The 21682-nt window shown below is 34.8% G+C and overlaps 1 protein-coding gene across 1 annotated transcript in view; it reads right to left on the reverse strand.

The window, feature by feature from the left end:
• Positions 1–21682, reverse strand: part of VWA3B (von Willebrand factor A domain containing 3B) — a 60717-nt gene that overhangs the window by 11506 nt on the left and 27529 nt on the right. Inside the window, 12 exon segments of the mRNA XM_063392544.1 lie at positions 762–981; positions 2145–2195; positions 4966–5084; positions 9257–9425; positions 9529–9565; positions 10398–10535; positions 11197–11303; positions 12412–12539; positions 13906–14088; positions 15060–15158; positions 18128–18259; positions 19669–19807. Coding sequence (XP_063248614.1) covers positions 762–981; positions 2145–2195; positions 4966–5084; positions 9257–9425; positions 9529–9565; positions 10398–10535; positions 11197–11303; positions 12412–12539; positions 13906–14088; positions 15060–15158; positions 18128–18259; positions 19669–19807 — 1522 coding nt within the window.

The raw sequence follows: 21682 nt of genomic DNA on the forward strand, positions 1-21682 counted from the left end.
GATCATCTGTTTTTTGAAGACATTAAAATGTTTTCAAAGGCACAGCCTTAATGGAATTAAAAACTCAAAAATTACAGAAAACACACACATATATATACAAAAACACTAACTTCAATCATAGTTTCAGAGTAGCTAGACTAATGTATTAATGCTAGACTAATGTGTTCATGAATGGAGAGAGAAAAAAAGCCTAGCCAAAAGTGGGTGTCCACTTAAGAACGAGTTCCAGATGCCACTGACTCAGTTCACAATGCTGTGATAAAGCCCACCAGCTCATGTATACCCACACTTTAGGGACTGTTAAATTTCAGTGTACAAAAATGAAGCTGAATCCCACCTCTTGTCTCTGTATTTTCTTTTACAAGAAATGTACCATGGAAGATTACAGTGAATTACCCCAATATTGCAAGATCTTTTAGTCCTGTTTATCAGATATTAATCCAACCACAAATCTTGTATCTAAATTGTCTTTAGTATATCTGGTTCTTTCTCTCTCCTGCCACCATTGCAGCAGAAATAAAGATCCTTTGCTGCAATTTGTTTCTAAGAGGCTCAATTGCTGTGGCTCTCTCTGAAGCTTCAGAACTTCTACTTCTCCAATATTTTTAAAAAGTAATTGAAAGCTTGCTTTCTTTTTAACTACCTTCTTTCCTCTATCCATTTCATTTAGCATCATGCTCCATGTTTATCATCTATGGTCATAGAAAAAAAAATTCCAGAGGTGAAGAGGAATATCTAAGGGAAAAAATCCCTTCCCATACCTTTTTATTGTTGCTTATGTGTGATTCTGAGCTTTTTTCAGTTTCCTTTTTGACAGCTTCCTGAAGATCAGAGGCTTGTTGTATATATGTTAATGCTGTCAATATCTCATCTTCTAACAATTTTACATCTTCATAGGAAACTGGCCATCCCAAATTCTCTAAAGCCTCCAGCAGAACTTCTTTATGCTCTATATATTGGACTGGCCCATCCTCTTTAAATCTGAAAAAAAAATATATTTTTTAAGAAATTAATAATCTAAAGTAGGAAAAAATTTAATTACATCTCTGCTTTGCAGATAGTCACAAATTGGGAAGCCAGAATAAAGAATCAGATTTGCCCAATTTATCTTCTCTATGCTGCAAGTTCTTGCATTTCATCCAGATACTGCTGTGTTAGGTCAAAAAATCACGTCTGGTATAACTATATCTTACAGAAAGACAGCTACAGAGAAATTCAAAGGGCTGAGCCATAATTTCTGTAAAATAAATCCAATATTTTCATATCTATGCACCAATATTAATGATTAATATGCTCCTATAGCAATAGACTGTGCAACACTTACAACATTTTTTCATTACTTGTATAATTGGCCATATGGTATCAATAATTAAACATTTTGGATGACACCTTGTCAAACTTCTATACTCTGCAACTTACTGTCTACCAAGAGACATCTATTTCCTTTTTTTCCATTACATGCTGTTTTGTTTAAGAGTCTTCATTTCCTCCCTGCACCAGAATAAGGTTTTAGTTCTCCTTTTTAATGATAGGACTGTAAGTTTTTTACTCATTATCTTATGTCTTCTTAAAAGCATTCTAGTTTTCATTCCCATTTTTCAGTGAAGAAAAATTTCAGGCCTATTCAGTTTTCATTAACTGATCCTCACTTTATTCTCTGGCACAAACAGATGTTAATTTCACTGATGTTTATACAGCAATTAATTTTCTAAATCAATATAAAAAAATAGACTAGTTAATGTAGTACTTCCAGAGCGATATACAGTTCCAGCACATGCTTTTAAGGTGCTTATTACACCTTAACAAACCAGCCACCAGAGAGCTCTTTATGGGATGAGAGATTTACTTTGATGTCAAAAGCAATGACATGCTGCCCTCCCAACGCCCTGCACTTGACACTTGATTAAGGATAGAGAAGCAACATTCAAATGGAATGCAAGTCTTTTCCTTTAAAAATAATCTGCACCACAAAATAAAAAAGGTCCAGAATTTAATATTACTCTGTATCATATATACATTTTTGAAAGCAAGGTATATTTATGAAATATTTGAAAATTAAATTCTAGAAGTAGTGATAAAAAACTACCAGATGTTTATGACCAGCCCTTCAGAGGTGCATTAGAAAACCAAAAGTCATAGCTTACTTGTCTCTTTCCTCCTGAGATAGTGCTCTCCAAATAATTAGGTTCAGGCGCCTATTAAAGAAAGCAAAGCAGTTTTTGAGGGAATGCAGTTCCTTGTGCAGCTGATAATCTCAAAACTAGCAAATAAACACAGTTTCTTAAGATATCTGCACTGATTTGTATTCCAAGCACACTGTATCATCAAATTGTATCCTTATCATTCAGCTATGAAATTATCAACTGCAAAGAAGATGGGAAAACACTATCTTCCATCAAATAACAGCATGACTATTTCAGGGTCACAGAAGGTTTAATGGCAATCACTGCTGCTTCCTGCCAGGATTTTCTATGGATGGTTGTCTTCAGCACCAGCAAGTTAAATCAAATAACAAAACTGATTAAATGCCAGTTAAGCTGCACAGCTCCTCCAATTAAACATTTTCAGAAAATGTAGTCTGAATGTAGTAATGCTAATTTCTATTTTTTTCCCTGCTAAGATTACCCCTCAGTTGTGCCATTTGAGTTTCTAATTCATTCTGGCTATGAAGAAAAACTACTGACAGGAAAACAAGTGATTAACCCAAAACAATGCAGTTCTGAGATCTTTTAAAAGCACCACTAAACTTTCTGCTTTTGCTTTTTAAGACATAAATTTTAAACTCTTATAAGGTCATCTAGCTTATGGTTTTCTCTATTAACAACCTGAACAAGACGTCATTCAATTACTTCATTTCAGCTATAGAAATAAATCTTTACTGATGATCTTAATTACTGTAATTCTAGGGAAAAAAATCCCAAATTTCCTTTTAATATGAGAACAAAATCATTGCTAGGAAAAAAATCAGATTGTAATCTGATTGACTACAAGTAGTCTTGCCAGATTTCTGGTGCATGTACAAAAAAAACCACATTACAACAGATTCTGAATACTAAATTCTTGATGATTCATTTTATCTACCAGAAACTAAATCCCAGCATTTTTAGCATACAAACTACTTAGTTCATTCTCAATATACAGTCTCAGCATGCCCCAATGCCTATTTCATCCTTCTAAATCTGCACACTCATAACTAAGTTGATAATAAAAGCTTCTGGCTATACAAAACCATACACGTTATAAAGCTTTCAGTGTTTTTCTCCTTTAATACTGTATATCCTCTTTGTCAGACCACAAAAATTCTGCCCTCATCACGTTTCTCCCTCTAAACTCAATCTGCATATGGGGAAAATACTGGCTTGTTTGCTTAAAACCTGGATGCCCTGATGTATTGTTTCATTTACATATGTCAGAATAAATTTGTGACCAACTACTATTTATAAAGCTGAACTGCAGTAGCTTTTTGAAATTCAGTTACTAGAAAAGGGCTGTGACATCTAGAGCAAAAAAAACCCTGATGTGGGACTGGCTTGCTGTTCCACAAGTAGAGGAAAAGCAAAGAGATCTAATTTTTACACTGTCAATTATAAGGATCTTCAGGGAGATCTGTCTTCTATACCTCTTTTTCATGGAAGTAGAAACTCAATCCTACTATTGTAAATACACTGATTCATTGATCTCTATGGGTAAACAGAAGTAAATAGTAATCTTTATCACCAAAGTTTTAGGGAGACTGGAAATGCTATCAGTTTAACTAGAAAACAATTTTCTTTCCCTTAAAATCAAAGTCACTAAACGTAAGATATTCAATGGTATGGCACAGCAATGAAAAACTTGAATTTTTTTCAGAAGTCACCATCACAAATACACCACTTGAACCTTCTATTAAAATGAGTGACAGATCAATTTCTGTGAATTCTTCATCAGCTTGATAACAACACTGTTGTCTCAGTGACAGAACAAACAAAACCAGACTTTTATTCACTGAACTCCATTAATACTAGACATAGCAAGCAGCAATTTCAAATCAAAATTCTTGATTTTACTACAAAAAAAATCTATATATGACAATAGGATTGAAAAAGGAAGCTTCAACATGCTTTAAAAAGAACTGGTGTGATCATATAGCTACCACAGAAAATAATCTCCAACCTTAAGGATCCCCTGTGGAATTAATCAAAAAACAAGGACTAAAGAACTTGTCATCAGGGGGCTTTGGTCATAGAAAATAATTATATTTGTAAACGTTATTAGAATACAACCCAAAAATATTTATTAAAATAATTCTAGTCAAAGCTCTGATATGATTACTGAATGACATCATAGTCAAATAATTGTATTATTTCAAAAAAGTGCACAAAGTTTGATCATGGAAAGAAGTAGCTTAGATATCTAAAGCCTTTTTCCTCTTCTGTTGTGCTTTTACTAACAGTTAATTAAAAAGTACAACACATGCCTCAAAAAAAAAAAAAAGCCCACCAAATTTAAATTGTCAAATTCTTATTGGTGCCTCAGTTATATTCTTACGTGCATAGTTGGGTGATAGAGAGCTGGCAGCAAAAAGCAGGTCCTTAATTTAAGTGTCAGCCTAAATTATTGGAGCTTAATTTTAAGTTAAAAGTCTGGCTAGCATTGTATGTTTATGGGCAAGTCCTCCTGAGGGATGAATGGTTTCAGGTTTGCTTCCAAAAAGTAAAAGAATTTTGCTTTCATCACTGAACAAACATAATATGAGCAACATGTTGTTATTTATCACCTTGCCTATTATCTGTTTATCTGTTTTTATATTCAGCTTTTTTTTTTTAAGAAAATAAAATTTCTTCTACATGTTGATGGTGTATTAAAGTGTGTCAATATGTAGAATTACAAGTACTGAGCAAAGTATGTGTGAGGAAGTACCAAGTACCTGAGGAAAAAACTGAAACATGACTGCAACCATGATAAATTTCTGATGAGTAGACTTACCTCTCATAGGATTTAATTGCTTCTTCCAGCTTCTCTTTATAGGCATCAAGATTCACTGCCCAAGGATTAATTAGTGCAATCCCCTTCTTGTCACTGCTAACATGGGCCAATGGTAACATCTATTATACAATAAAAGACACGGATATCATTAATCATACAAATTTTCAAATGACTGAATGCCAAGGCTCAGAACAGCCAGAAGGAACACTGGAAGCTGCACAAAGAAAAATCTAAGCACTATAAATGTCAGAATTAAGACACAGTTTCCAGCCAGTTCTTCTAAAATTATACAATCCTGTTATGCAGAAGTTACAACATAAGATTCCTAACTAGTAAGTAATTCAGTACTGTCAAACAACTCACACTAATAATGTAAGTCAGAAGGAAACAAATGTCTAGTGCATGACCATATTCAAGGTTTTCTTGCCTTAAAGCACTCTCCTACTTTCTAGCATCTAATTCTGGCATACAGGTGTGAGAGTAGATAATAAAATGTATTTAATGCTCTTATTCTGGAGGACTTTATTTTTTAAGGAATTAGAGTAGTAAAGCTGTACAGATAGATTTCTCACCATCACACTGATCACCAAAGGGTGAACAAGGTGGACATCGGTCACTGAAACTTGTCTTGATTACTTAGGAACATAATCAGGTTCATCAGAATCGGGGACTTCAACATTTTTCCCAAATCTCCCAATACAACACCTACATAAGTCAACTTCATTATAAAATAAAAATGAATACAACTGCGAGTAGATCTTCAAAAAGCAGAGAAAAAGGGTAGAAACGGATTACAAAAGACAAGGAAAGATGCCTTTCAAAGTCTCAGTCCAAAATCCTACCATCTTTCAGCCTCTTAAATTATTCAGTAGTTCGTAAAAGAAAAGCTGTTTTACATATCAATGTCTTGATGCTGAATATAAACAAACTAACAAAAAAACAAAATCCAAGGAAGAAGTGGAGAAGAAAGGGAATGTTACTCTCCCCAAAGCTTCTTCAACACTTATGATTGAGTGGGACTCTTCCCCAAGTGCCTGTCTGAGATCAGGACATAGACGAGGAAAACATGGATGAGGTTCAATTTACATTAAACTAAAACCCTTGAGGTAATAAGACAAACAATCAGAAAACAGAGTACTAAAGAATTATTTAATTGAGAACATTTTCCAGTGGTGCTTTATTTGTGTTTGAATCATCTCAGCATAGCTGGATTCCAAGTTGCAACAGTATAAGTAATTTTTTTAGGAGCAGTGGTGTGACTTTATATCACCCTCTCTTTCCAAGGACATCGTCTCTCTGATTAATAAATCTGTGTCACATCAGTGCCAGACCACATCAAAGCCCCTAATATGAAATTAATCTTAAAATCACTGAGGAGCCAAAGACAATGGGAACATGTCAGTGAAAGTATCTTGCCGGAGACAGATGAGGTAAATCTCTGCCATAATTCTGAGCAGTGATGTCTGGCTGCTTGTCATTCCCAGGTGAAGTTTGAAAGCTGACAGGCAGGGAAGTGATGACCCCTCTCCAAGTTCTGTAATGCCATGATTGTTGTCTACAGTGTTACCCAAACCAAGGTAACAGAAGTTCAGCAAGGCCTCACCATGTAGGAGCCCACGTCTACATTGCCTTACAAACTCTGAGAGTCATTTCAAGTACAAACAGCATAATTTGCAACATGAATATTTAATATAGGTTATAAAATACTTTGTATAGAATAGAAAGGGCAGACAAGCATAAACACATTATTATACTTTTGAAGAAACAGAATGGAATGTGTTCTTAACAATACTAAACTTGAAATACTATGCATACTTTGAGAACAATGAAAACTGCTCATTAAGTCAAGTGAAATTTGACAGATTCAGCCAATAGAAATCACAGAGAATTTTTTTTTATTGCCAAAATGTTTTTTCATTTTCTGAATTAAATACTTTAACTTTCACACTAAAAGAATTCACTTTTTTCATAATGGCTTTTATTTCAAACCCCAAATTTCAAAATCTTAAAGACAAAACCAAAGCACAATAACCCTATAAAAATTTTCTTATTTTAGACCAAAGAAAGATGGTTTTGTTGGCTGAATCTGATTCTTTTGACCAAAGCACTGAGTCAAAACTCCATGACTTGCAAACCTGTACTTAGATGCCACAACCTGGAACATATACTTACATGATTCTACAGGGAAAGTTTCCCCTAGAATTACCATAGCATAATTTAGACAAGCTCCCAAGCCATTATTTTTTTTTCTGAATATGAACCTTGATGGGTAGTTTATTAAATTAACCTCTTTGAAATAACTCAGTGAAGCTGACAGATTGCACAGAACTGAAAACAACAGGTCAGCCTTTTGTTAATGAATAGTTGTCATGGAAACCTTTTTCTTGCTGCATCTCCAAGGTAAGAAAACTGTTCATACTCATTCCATCATCACTGCTGGCAAAGCCCAAAAATAAAAATTATACTATCCCCTGAAAAGCAAACAAAGATGTCTTCATTCCACACCAAGAAAACTATGATCTCAGAAGGAACAATGCAAAATTATCTGTACATTTATTATCTTCAATGAAATCTTCTGCACTACTGGAATACTCAAGATCCTTTAAGTGTCCTATTCAAGCTCACTGTCTAGTCACACCCTATTTTCTTGATATGCTGGCATGAAGCTTGAGGTGAAGTGGGTTCTGTAGCTTAGAAATTCTACTGCTTTCACCTTGTGTGCAACCCTCAACCTTCTTTTTCTTTTCTACACTCAGCTTCAGATCCAGAAAAATCCATTCCCCTACACACAGAACAATAATTCTCCATTGCCTGAGAGACCAAGCAGCTGATTTCAACTAATGGAGACTAATAGGTATGAAGAAATTACAAAAATTAATATTTTGCTTTTACATCCCTGAATCTAAAAAATGCCCACGGATCACTGTTTGGATTCTGAACAGCACCTGTTCATTCAAACACTGAACTTAATTCAGTCCTGAATTAGACTGAACCAGGAGCTCCTTCAAATTGCTTTGTAAAACCACTTGCACACAGCACTTGCTGAATCATAGTTTAGATTCTTTTCAAAGACAGACACTCTGTTTTAAAGACTGTCTGTTCATTGAGAAACATGGAAGAAAGAGGACCTCAGGGATATTCAGAAGGTGGAAAAAGAAGTGACTGCTCACAAGTGAGATGTAAGAGTTTTGTGAAATTCACAATGTCTATTGTTTGACATTTACGGTAGATAGTTTTGCACAGTTTTGTTACTATTGGATGTCTGATTTTTTTTGAAAAAAGGCTATGGTACATCTGAAATGTTTTCATATAAAAAGACTTCTTTGAATTCTATTTTTTAAAAAATTGCACTTAAAAAAAATCCTTACTGTTCTCGGTTTTGACTTGGTTTTACCAAAAGACATGAACTGGTTTTACCAAACAGAGGAACTGGTTTTTCTTCTGCAGTCTGCATGCTTTAGCAAAAATTCCCATTCCTAAATTTTAAAACCAAGCATGAATACTTTAAAATGTAAAATTGTGTACATTTGTGATCTGTTGCTTAGTTCACATTTCACATTCTATTACAAATCCCTTGTTCTTTACTATTTAAAAAATAGTTGTTTCACTTTTTCTTTGAGTACTGTTAAAGAAAGTTTTTATTAATTGAAATGAGGTGCAGCGTATTCATAGGACTTTTGTAGGATGCATTGCACAAGAAAAATTAGAGCAACTTGTCATGAAATGGATTTCCTAGAAGTTGAATGGCAATTTGAACTTTGTGATACAAAATTCTCCATAAATTTTACATGATCCTACAACTGTCTTACTTACAAAAGTAAGTTTAATTTTTTAAAAATTAATTTTATTTACCGAATGGCAATACTTTTCAAAAGATCTTTGTTAGCAGTCACATGTAAAAGGTGAGAATGCACAAATCCACAAAACGTGCAGCAGTATCCTTTTCCAGATGACTTTACGGAATAAAAGACATCCTCTAGAATTACTAAATACCAGTGGAGGCTGCACTGCTCAAGAAATTGCCAAACACCTGATGGCTGCACACTGCCATCAGCTGGTAACTGTGAAAGAACTTAAGGATAAAGTATGCAAGACATACTATTAACTATCAGTTTTATCTTCTTACTGATGCATGAATGAACATTCAGATATGCATGATGCATTTAGTGCACATCAACAATCTACAGTACCAGAAAATGTTATTATGACATTCATAGAAATTAATTTTTAAAATCCTTTTGAAAACACTATCAAGTTTTGTTCTAGCTTTCAAACAGCATAGGAGCATTACCTTATCAAATATTTTAGAAACGACATGCTTGTCCAGAACTGGGATGTGTTTTGTACTGTGAGGAACAGCTGCAGGAGCTAAGGCATCCATGATGGTGAGTCGCCTAGCAGTCAAGCCATGGGTCTTTAACCAAAGAGCTGAAGACATATCTAGAGAGCTAGAAAAGAGACTGTGAGATGCAGCACAAGAAACACACTTGAAAGGTTTGAAATTACTGAAGAAAATATGTAAACTATAAGTTTTGTTATGCATTTATATACATACATACATACCTTTTAGATGCCCTTTTCACATTCTGCATTTTCAGATCTAAGAGAAAACATTTACATTTTGTTATCTCTGAGGTTTTGTGCACACAAAAGTATGCATAAATAATCTGCCATATAATAGCACCCGTTTTTTTTAATTTGAGCCTATAAGCAACATCACACACATTGACTATAAAATATTTCAGTTGCTAAAGTAATCAGTGAGAATTAGTTTTCCTTGCCTTGGTGGTGCTTAATCAATAGTAACAGTGTTACCATATGCCTCATGAGCCCTAATCACCCAGCAAGGAAATTTATGAAATAGGAAGGCAATTTTTTAAACTGAAATTTGTTTCAGTTTATTTATTTTTGACCAAGACCAAAGATTAACCAGCTGATTTCCCAGGTCAAGATGTGACACCAAGTATTACCACTAATGAGAGCTAATGAGTAGCTAATATAAGGTACACCACTATGAAATTCTCTATAAAAGATATATAAAAACCTGAACATAAGATGCTGAAATGTAAAAAAAGTCAAACATCTTCAAGTGTCATAGGTAAGGTTTTAGAATGACTTAGAGGATGTATCATGAAGTTCAGAGTTGGATTAATTACTGAAAGAAATGAATACTATCTGGATGTATTTCTAAGCCCCATTTAAAATCCAGTTGAGAACGGCTAGTTTGGGAACTGGCAGGAGTCTGGCCACAGCTGTAAGGACACTGTCACAATACCCAACTTCATGTCCAACTCTGCATCTCTGTTGAGTTTCAGTCCTTTGTACTGCAGATCTGCACGGTTTTGCCTCCAACGAGGTACCATTAGTTACAAATGTAATGGGAGAAACATTATCATCTGCCCCAATTGGAGCTTCTTGTTCTGTCAACTTGCCTTTGAAAACAGTTGTACATTTCACACCCTTCTTGAGAGAAAAACTCTTTTCCTCTGGAGACACTCCTTTCTCTGGGCTTTCTTCCCTAGATTTCACACCACGGCTCAGGATTCGCAGCAGACTTGTCCTTGTTTGATCTGTAGTTGTTGAAAGGGAAAGAAAGGAAGAGCTAACTTACTGCTCAAATACATGCCTGGGCTTTTTGAGTTACTCTTTGGTATTCAGTTTTTAAGGAACTGCCTACACAATACCTCAAACAGAAAACTACTTCAGCACCAAGTTGTACTTTGTATTTTCCCCAAAGGTGAGGCTTTATTTTACTTCAGCTGGGTAAATTTAGTTTCAGACTGCATACAAATGACACTTCCAGGAGAAATGTAGTATTGTGGGTGTAGTAAGGAGAAATATAGGTGTAAGTAATGCTGTAATTGGTACACCATAGATCACCTCTTCGTTCTTGCCAATTATGTACTTACTTAGAATAAAATGAGATTAGGGTTTAATATCTACTGTTAAAAAACTGCTTACAGAGCTTTCAAAACATTCTGCTAAAATAGCTACTTTTTCATGGCAGGGCTGCAACAAAGCACAAATGAGCAGATATTTGTTTGTCTGTTTGGGCCAAATGAGAAGAATGGCTGAAAAGTAGAGATGATATTCAGATTTTCAAAATGATGATTTCTTAAGTCAGCAAACAATTTGTTCCCAAAATGAGGGGTGATTTCTGCTATTTGCAAGAGAATCTTTTCAAGTTGGTGAATGAATTCTGCAGAGAATTACAGCTCATTTGAGTCTTACCTGCATACAATGCTTTCTTTCTTTGGGCTGGACTGGCAGCAGTGCTTTGCCTGCTTTGCTCATGTGATGGCACCGGTGGTTCTTCTGAAGCACAGGATGGCCTGCTCCTAAGAGAAGTACTCAGCTCTTCAATGTGTTTAGATACAGAGACACAGTGTGTGTCTGCTTGTGATTACTTCTTGTAAGTGACAAAAAGAAATTACTGCAAATATATAACCAGTTTAAAAGACACTAAGCTGAAGTTTTCTGGTAATCTAAACACTGATTTCAAATCCTTCAAACAGTGCAAAATATTTTTCTGTTATACTAATATGCATTTCACAGGAGAGTTCAAAGGAGGTTAAAATATTCTTTGGTTTTTTAGTTATTTAAATGTTACTTCTTAGTTTATTTAAAAGATGTTCATTACTTCTAAGGTAACACTCTCATATATTTTTAATAAGAACAGAATATTCTGTAAGAGCTACTTTGAATCCCAGGGCTAAGTAACTACCATCAGCAATGAAAATATGTGGCACATACATATGCACACACACACACACACACACATATATATATATATATATATCTCTATGTCCCAGTATTATTAAAAATAAAATATGCAAATTCTGAAATAAATACTTTAAAATATTTTCATACTGGACATCCTACCTGCCCTTTCACACATAAAATCACAACACAGCACTGTCCACTTTTATTAATATTTACTTTATTGTCATTCCTTTGCTGTTTTAAATAGATTTCTGTCTTAAAAATCTGATTTCTTTGAATTCATTTTGTAATGTTTCTTAGTATCACTGCACAAATAAATACACAAGTATATTTTGTACATAATTTATGTTTCAATCAGCATATCCCAATGAGCAGCCATTTAGTCATGAGGTATCAAGCCAGCTCTACTTAGAGGACAATAATTTTTCATAAATTCTCTAGGTCAGAGGGACCAATCTTACCATGTGCTAGAGACAAAAAAAATAATTTCCCCTCTTTGCTTTAATTATTCATAATATGTTGAGACTGGTGATTGGTGTATTTGAGATAATTTTGTTTCAGACATCACAGTATTAGTAATTTTTTTCAGGTTTTTCTTTTCCATTAACTTGGCTGTTAAAAAAACCCCCAAGAGTAAGAAAGTAACAACTCTTCTTTTAAAAAGGAGAAATGTAAGAGATAGTTCCCACCTATTATTAACATAATAACAGAATGAGGACATACTTATTCTCTGGATAATTTTCTTCATTATAAGAATTAATCATCAGACTTTTCTCATGAAAGGTCTTCACTTGCTCTAGATCTTTCTCTCCTTGATCAATTTCTCTTTTCAAAAGATGTATGTCTTTATTCTAATTAAAAGAAAATCAAAAGTTTTAGTACAATTACTCCAAAATATGCTTAATTTCTGAACTGAAATGATGCAAGTTCTGATAATAATTCTGAATAATGACTCAAGACAGCTTCCAAATTTTGTATACTTTTTCAGGTAGGCTCTTGTGCTTGGCATCATAGCCTTTCAAATTATTCTTCCTTTCAAGGAAAATAGCAAGCATTCCCCAACTAGCCAATTACCCCTTGAGATATGGACAGCTGTATTTCTGAATAACGTAATGAGGTCACCAGCTCCACTCATTTCAAGCAAGCAAGAAAATAAGTAAGCAAATAAATAAAATATAATACAAGATATGTACATTACAAGGGGTAGCCTGTCATTCTACAGATCTCAGCTCTATCACATACTGTCCCAGGCCAAGGGAAGCAAAAAGCATATCTTTAAATGAACATTGGAACTGACGAGGAATCCTTTAGGCTAGAGGAGGAAACAGGAAGGATATTCCAAGGATGATCCCTTTACAGCTCCCACAGGGCCACAGGCTCCCATCTCCAAGTCTGGAGATGTACGACACAGACTCTGGCCCTCATTATTCCAACATGAGCAGTGTCGCACAGTCCACACCAGCAGAACCACTTAAATTGCCCACTACACTGACATTTTTCAAGAGCTGGATTATTTTCACATCTTCCTTCTAATTTGTGTCTGTAAAGTTCAAATTTCCCAGGACTGTCTTGTAACTGCTTTTTCTCACAGTTCAACTACCACCCTTTCTGAAGTCTATGCAATCAATTCACTGACTGTTAATTTTAATTAAAAGCAAGAATATGTTTCAAATGGGTGTTTCTGTGAGTCTATTCAGATATTTCCTCTTGGGGATTGTTGAGCGGCTTAGTCACACCTCTTTTACTCCTTACAGACCTCTCCCAAGCAGCTACTGTAGAACAAACTTGCAACAAAATCCATAGAATCATTATCATTCAAATTCAGCTCGGCATTCTCTTGTTTATTAACAAGAAACAAACTATATTTTCATTTTAAACAGTAACTTATTTCTAAAACAGCAGAGATCACCTGCTTCTTCCAGAGCTGATTTGGTCTACATGTATTTTTAGGTCTTAGTTTTCAAGCAGGGGTGCATCAGGAGAGGGAGAATATGTTTGCAACAATAGCACTACAAATGTACTTTGCATTTTATTTAGCCTTTTTTGTTGTGGTCTAGAAAAACTTCACAAGCAAAATAATCATATCATGTCAAATCTGACTAGGATTAACCCTCTCATTTTTAGTAATCTATTGTCATATGAAATCACAATAACACAAGTCATATGGCTCTTCAAAATAGCATACAGCAGCAAATATATTTATTTTCAGATACTCACAACAATAAACTCCGTAGTATCAGGATCACTCAAATAAATGTTGTAATAATGAAATCGTCCCCCTGTTTTAGTAGACAGTTCATACAAAAAATTATTGGCTTCTGTATCATCACAGTTGAAGGACACAGTATGGATGGGAATTTTATTGTAAAGTTGGACTTCAGACAAAATTATCTGGGGGGGCTGAAAGTCAAAAAAAATCCTTATGTTAAAAATGTGGCATCTAGAAACATTTATCAAAACATGGAGAATTTGTAAGAATTTAATCAGTTGTTCTATTGCTCAGAGACGGATATAGATCAGTTAAAAGCATCCACTTTATACAGATTGCTATTTCAATCAGAAATGAGCTAAAGGAGCTAGTTTAGAAGTGATTTTGAAAGACTGATAAATACATTAAGGCACATAATGTAAATTGTAGTATAGTAAGTATTCTTTGTTTTTGATGTTTTAAAAAGAAATTACTAATGTTTAGGAAATGAAGCTACTATATTAGTGTTTACTATCACTGGATACATACAAAAATATTTTTGGAAGTATATGAGTGTGGATCTTCTTAAGAAACTAAATTAGTTTAAAGAGAAGTTGCTTCAATAGCAGGAAAAAAGAAGAGGCTGAAAAAATAGGAAAGCTAGTTTCGTACTCCCACAAAGAAATAAAAATTGGGTGAAAAAGTTGATCTACCATCTCCAAAAATGCTGAAGGATCTGGTAGAAAAAAAAATTGATTCAGTTCTCCAAATTCTGATAACATTTCAGTTGTTCGAAAGACTCAAAAATCTTGACAAATCAAGCAGTGCTTGCAATATAATTGTTGTGTGGGTTGAACTTTAACAGTTGAAAGCAATATCAGCCATTTCTCTTTTTAACTGTTAGAAAGGTATAAAAGACATTTTTAACAAGATAAAAAGAAATTACTTATTCACTAATCTTGAACTTAATGAAAATATTAAAAATAAGAATATGAATAAGTGTACATGAAATCAGATTATTCTTTGTTAGAATATTAATTTATGTACTTAGCTAGAAAAACTGTGAAACAATGCCAGTGCCAATAAACATCCAAAAGACAGCACTGCAGGCATGACATTCATCTTATAATTCCAACTGCTGACATCTCTTTTCTGTATTTTCTGTTTTCTCATTTTGAAATACCTGGTCAGGTCTCCCATCAGTCAAGAGATAAATAGCCTGAGTGTCAGTATCAGCAAGAGCAATCTGGAGAGCTTTGAGTGTATTTGTGGAACTTCCAACCTGAGAAACCAGAGAGAAAAAGAAACAGCTGTAATTACCAACAGTTCTTTGCCTCTGTTCTTAAATTTATAATGACAGTGTACTGATTCAAGGGATAACACAGAATCAAAATGACCAATAAAATGGTGAAAACATTTATGTCATGTAGCTAACAAAAGCTAAACAAGTGTCAAAGTAGCATAAATTAGTACCAGATTGGTATTCAGTGCTTATGCAAAAACACAGAAGCAAAATGCTGGGAGCAGCAATCTGAGCTGTACAAGCAAAAGCAATCACTAAAAGACTATAAACAGATAGGAAGATGGAAGACAAAAGATGCATTCTCTTCATTTTTACCACCGATGCTCCTTCTTGCCAACTCATCACACTCCCTTGAAACACATATTTTACTTAATCAAACAGTACAAAAGTTGCTCAAAAGAGTTGCACAATTTTATTTCTCCAAAACTGGTAAAGGAGTTTTCGGTTTTCCAAACATATTTTTCCAGACTCTCTCCCATCTACCCCCTTCACACATTAATGTAAGTAACATTTATATTTTAGCACAAAAATGTTACCTATAGCAACAAAACATGCCCAGCAAACTAATGCTATCCTCACTAAAAATTTCCATTAGAGTAATACTAGCACTTTTCCTATGTCATTCACATACTTAATGATCATGATCTTTCTTCTTTTTACACTAAATTCAATGTAATGCATTTCATGCCTTAGGAACCTAAGCCCTACATTTTATATCTTCAACTGTCCACGTTTCAATTGTGCACAAAACCTTCCAAACTAAAGGCACATGTAAGGTTTACCAGTATGAAAATCTATTTCATCAAGTCTTAGTCTTTTAATGGAACCAAAGCAAAACCTCTGAAAAGATAAGGTTTTATGCTTGTATAACACCTGGAGGGCAGTGAGGATTGTAGTGGTGTAAGAAGAGATTCAGGATCCACGTATATAATGCATAACAGAAGATAAATGTAAATATCTAACATTGACCCACACATGCAAAAATATGCTAAGAGATAGCATTATTTCTTCAGTCCTATGAACTCAGTTAAAATTCTTCAGTCCTTCCCAGCAGCAATCCATTCCATTAAAAAGGGCAAATGAAATCAGATGAAATGGAATAGAAAGTACATTCCAAGAGTACTCTGTATGGCTACATAAGAGTGTATGTGCCAGGCAAAATGATAGATCATCTACTTAATTATCTTACCTTCTAACTCATAAGCAATCCTTACCAGTACTCATAAGAAATAACCAGCCTAAGCTGTTAAATTTATCTAATAGTCCTGATGTTTTAGTAATTACAAAGTTTTAGACACATCGCTCATTATCATGTGGGAATTGGCCCAAACAAAACAGCATCTTTCACTTCTTTTCACATCATGGGAACATAGGGTGAATGCTGATGATGTGCAGAAAATAACCCTGTACCTTATGGTAAAAGCTGTTCATTTTAGGTTTCTCCATTTCTTACTGTTACAAATAAACACCAGTTTTGTCAGTGTTTAAACAATGATATATTTCAACTATATGACAGTAATACCACTAAAATTTTAAATGTTATCACATCTAAAGGATTTCTAAGGAGCAATTAGTTACTGTTTATAGCTCAGCTTATTCTAGGGCCAAAGAGCATAAAATGGGATCAACGGATCTACTCTGAATAATATTCCAGAGCAACCCTGTGTTCATTCCTACTTCTCTGTAAATCCAGCTTTGACCTCAGACTTATGCCTGCAATACTTAAAAGAGGCTAAAAGGTCAGCAGCCAATGTCCTCCCTGAAAGAAAGTAGACTGTTCTTGTGCCATTTCCTATTTCATTCAGATATCTAGATCTGAAAATAGAATGAAATTTATAATGAAAAATTTACACTTTTATGAATAATGATAGAAAAGGCTATTCACTAATCCATATACAAGATGCCATCAAAATAGGGTAGTTCAAAGTATTATTGAACTTGCATGATGCTGTACAACATACGTGACTTAAACAGAGCCAAATTTTCAAACCTCAAGGAGGGCAGCAAAATAAATAAGCTAAATAACCTCATTTACAAGTGTCCAGCTACTCAGGGAGGCCACATTAATACTTCCTTTTCTCTGTGTGTTGGTCTGTTAGTGTTTTCTGAGAATACCAACTTATTGATCTTGCTTTGTGTTCTCAGAGGTATTATGCAGCTTACCCAATTCCCTCATCCCCAGGAATTTCATATTAAGTCTGAGGAAGAGTTGTCACAATGCTGACGAGTTTTATTCCATGAATGGGGGCTGGGTGCTAGAAAACATGATGTGGGATGTATCTATACCTTTGCATGACTGATTTTTGTCTTGAGTTCATGTTGTCCACATATTACACATTAAGTGGTCCTAAAGCTGCTGATAGTTACAGTCTGGTGGATGACTGTGACAGCAGTTCTGCTTTGTTTCAGGGAAAAACACTCCAATTTTGGCCACTGTCAGAGAGAGAATACTGGATAGACAGGTGTTTGTTCTGAGTATGTTTGTTCTCATGTTTTTCTGGGGCACCTGAAGTTAGCTGTCTATCCATCAAAAGGGACTAGAAATGCTTCTCCAGTTTGCTGGCTTTGGGCTCCTGCACCACATCTGAGCTGTAAGTTAGCCAGCAACAGCTTTCATCCATGCAGCAGCCCTGCAGCAAGAATGACAAATTTAAACACAGGGTCTGAGCAATGACATGATACCTACAGAATTCAAATTGGCCAATGCTCACATTGTGGCTACTAAACACAGCAGGTTGCAAGTTGAACTAATATGATTTTATAAACAGGTCCATTGTTAAAGGATTATTATACCTGACAAACACATTGTATTCAGATCTACTTAATTTTATCCATCATCTATCTTCTCAGCTTACTCAAGTCAAATACTTAGTCTATGCAAAATCACCCTAGCCGTACAGAAAATTGAGAAACATACACAACTTTGTAATAATTAGCTGCCATATTACCTCAAGCCCTTTTATCCAAAGCCAAGCATCTTGCAAATTTTCCTCATTAACTTCAACAAGCTTCTCTTGCCATGCCACTGCTTGGGCACTAAATTTCACAAAGTTAAATCTCTTCTTGTGTCTCAGCTGTTCCTGCAAGAGACAGCATCTGATTTTTACCTAGAAAGAACATTTGTATCCTGAAATACTGAGTAATAGCAATTATTTAAATTATTATATAGCTAATTATATGATTACAATAAAATATTATAACATGTATAATAAAAATTATGATATACAGAGAGACATACAAAACCAGAGACAATTATTGCTGCCAACTATTAAGATTGCTTAAAATTCACAAATTCTCCATATACTCATATTTCTCAACAATTTAAATAGCAAATATGTAGAAGGATATGAAAGAGAGAGATGAAACCGGATATGATCAGTGGTGTAAGAGACTATCACTGCTTACCAGAGGAAACTGAAATCAGAAAGAAAGTAAGGTATCATTTAGAGGAGGAGAACAAGAATTATACAAAGAGCACTGGCAAGGGGAACTAGGACAGGATGAGAAAATCAAGAATTTCCTGAAGCTGCTTTTGGACAGAAGTTATAAGTCAGGGAAGATTTGTGCAAATGAGTACAAACTTTCAGAGCCCAAAGCCTTTGCCTCCTTTTCACAATTTTTGTGCAGCTTAATGTGAAACCTTCTGGCACAGTATCTAACATATTTCTTGATCTGCATAGACAACCACAAGATACTATGTCCTATGACTTGAGCACTTAGCTCAAAAAACTCTCTGTCATAGTTTTAATTTTTTTAGTCCATTGATTGCTATCAATGCCAGACTGAATTTTCATCTCAGTTACTTCCCTTAGCACTAAAGGAATTTAAGATTAATCATGTCTCTGAAATATTAATGTAAGCTTAGGTGACATCATTGTAAACTTCTAAAACTAGACAAGATAAATCCTGTCTTAGGTGTGTCTCCCAGTACTCACAGCTTTTAAGGTACTCCTGCACTTTGCCAGTCCCTTTGCAAGGTTCTGAGTCACTGTAAGATGTAAGGAAGTTCAATATGTTCTACACTTTCTATTGCAGAAGTAAGAAAGTGAATCTAGAACACACATTACAAATCACAACAAGCCAATGGAATTGGATGACACTGCTTAAAAGTAAAAATGAAAATGCCAAAAGGTGTTTCATTGCATAGCTTGTTTCTTGTTTGGGGATTTTTTTGTTGGTTTTGTTGTTTTTGTTTGCTTGTTTTTCTTTTCTTTTTAGAAGAGGGGTGGCTTGAGGGAAAGAACTACTTAAGCCTTTTTAATTTTTAATATTTTCTCTAGCTTTTTTCAAATAGTTTTATGAATGAGGGGAAAATATGAATTCTTAACTAAAAAATGAGCACATGAAGAAAAATCTAAATATTTTTATAAAGCTACTGTTTTTAAAAAACTTTTTTAAAAGTAAACAAAATGTAGAGTAACAATCATCCAGAAAAGACCCATTTACTCTAAAATGCTCCTCAGCCTTCAGAATCATCCCTTTATCATACCTGCATTAGCTGAAATATTTTTTCCTTCACTAGTGGCAGCTTGTTGTTCATAGACTGGGATGTATCAATTAGAATATAGACATCATCTTCAAACACATTCCCAAAAAGCCCTCTGCTTCCTTGTTGAAGCCACTTAATTCTATGGGAGGACAAAAAATTATCAAAACCTGTTTTGTAACATCTTTGGAGCTCTGTGTATCAGAATCTCAAAGGTAGGATCTTTTTGTCACTGCTGTACTTCTTATTCTCTTTCCCTAAGCACCTGTTAGTAGTCACTGTCAGAAGCCTTTGATGAATACTCCCCTGTCCCTACATAACACCACAAGACATTTTTAGTTTTTTATTTCAATAGAAATCTGGAGCCAGACTAAAAGAAGACAAAACAATACAGCATCTTTGTGAAGTCAGTTATCGGGTAGTTTGGGCTGGGAAATCCAACATGGAAGCAACTATAACTATGGTCCCTGCATCTATTTTCCAGACTCATCTCAGCAAATCATTTAAGCCTATACTACTATGCCTCCCTTCTCAGGAAACCACTTGAGAACCTCCTCTCCAAGGAACTTAAGCACTTCGAAGAGTCTTAATATAACACAGATCCTTCAATGGTTTGTGGACCTTGAGCCTTAAATACAGAGTTAGATTTACATTTTAAACAGGACTGGAGTGTGCCTGCCAGTTAAATATATGCATACATACTGCTCTGCACAAGAACATTTCCTCAGTAATGGCTTCAGCAAGTCCAAATCTGATTTCCCTTGAGAGTCATAAAATACTCATCTACACTGAACCAGAGACATTTAACACACAGAACATCGTGGACTTGAGAAAAAAATTCATCTCAATGAAACGTTTCAGAAAAAATTATATAATGGAAATGTATGGAGACTGCTACAGTAGCCACTGATAGCTATTTTGTCATTAGCCCAAAGTGTTTGATGAGGTCTACAAAGGCTTTTTAACATTCAGGTGAAACATTGAAAACAACAAGCCCTTAATCTTGACTTGGATTTCAAAAATACATACTCATCATAACTGCTTATCTCAAATTCTCCTTTGACAGTACATAAATGTTATCCTAAATACAGTAAGATGAAGATAAACTAGAAGGAATAACAAAACTCTGTTTGATCTTGCTAAATATAATCAGGCTGTTATATGTCTAGTAAGGAAGCGCAAAAAAAGGGGGAAAATTCACCACTAAAATGAAAGTTCACATCCTGCTTTTTTCACTGAGACATCATGTTGTCCTAATATACAAACCAGAGGGCAACATTTATTTTTTCTGTTCTATACAATAGGTTTTCCTTAGACTGCCTATTATTTTGTAGATGTCATAGATAAACCTAAGTGTCCATATGGCTGCAGAAATGTACATTAGGCAGTTAGTTTCAGCAGTGAACTTCTGATCATGTGCATTACCTAATAGCTTACGCCCTGACTGATGTAGACTGTTCAAACTTGTCTTCAACACAAAATTGCAAAAAGGGCAGATAACCACTATCAGTACAGGCACAAGCCAAGTTATGCTTCTCGGTGTCACAAGGGATCCTAGGTACACAGCATGAATGTTTACTAAGTTTTATTGATGATTCTTTAAATTGTCTGCCCCCTTAGAGTCCCAATACCTTTTGGCACTTTTAGCCAAAAGTAATTAAAAAATGTGCAGACTGCTTTCACACTTGTGGGAACTGACAGCGGTCAGATTTTAGGCTTCAGGCACTTGCTAAAAAGATAAATGAGTGGCTCTCTCATTCTGGCTTGGGAAAATTATGAGTAACTCAAACAGTCCCTGGAGAGAGAAAACAACCTTTGCAGGTGGTGTTTGTCTAATCTGTTGTTTACTTGCAAGAAACGGTCGAGGGGTGTTTTCCTAGCTGTCCAATTACGGTCTTGTGTTGGTTTGCTACCCAATGAAACTTCACTCTGTTAGAACTGTCTGTGAAAGAGGACTTGGAAGAATAAAGTTCGCTCTCCTTTTGCTATAAGCTGAGAGTCCATATAATGATATAAC

This window comes from Prinia subflava, chromosome 3 (genome assembly GCF_021018805.1).
Source record: "Prinia subflava isolate CZ2003 ecotype Zambia chromosome 3, Cam_Psub_1.2, whole genome shotgun sequence".
NCBI lineage: Eukaryota > Metazoa > Chordata > Aves > Passeriformes > Cisticolidae > Prinia > Prinia subflava.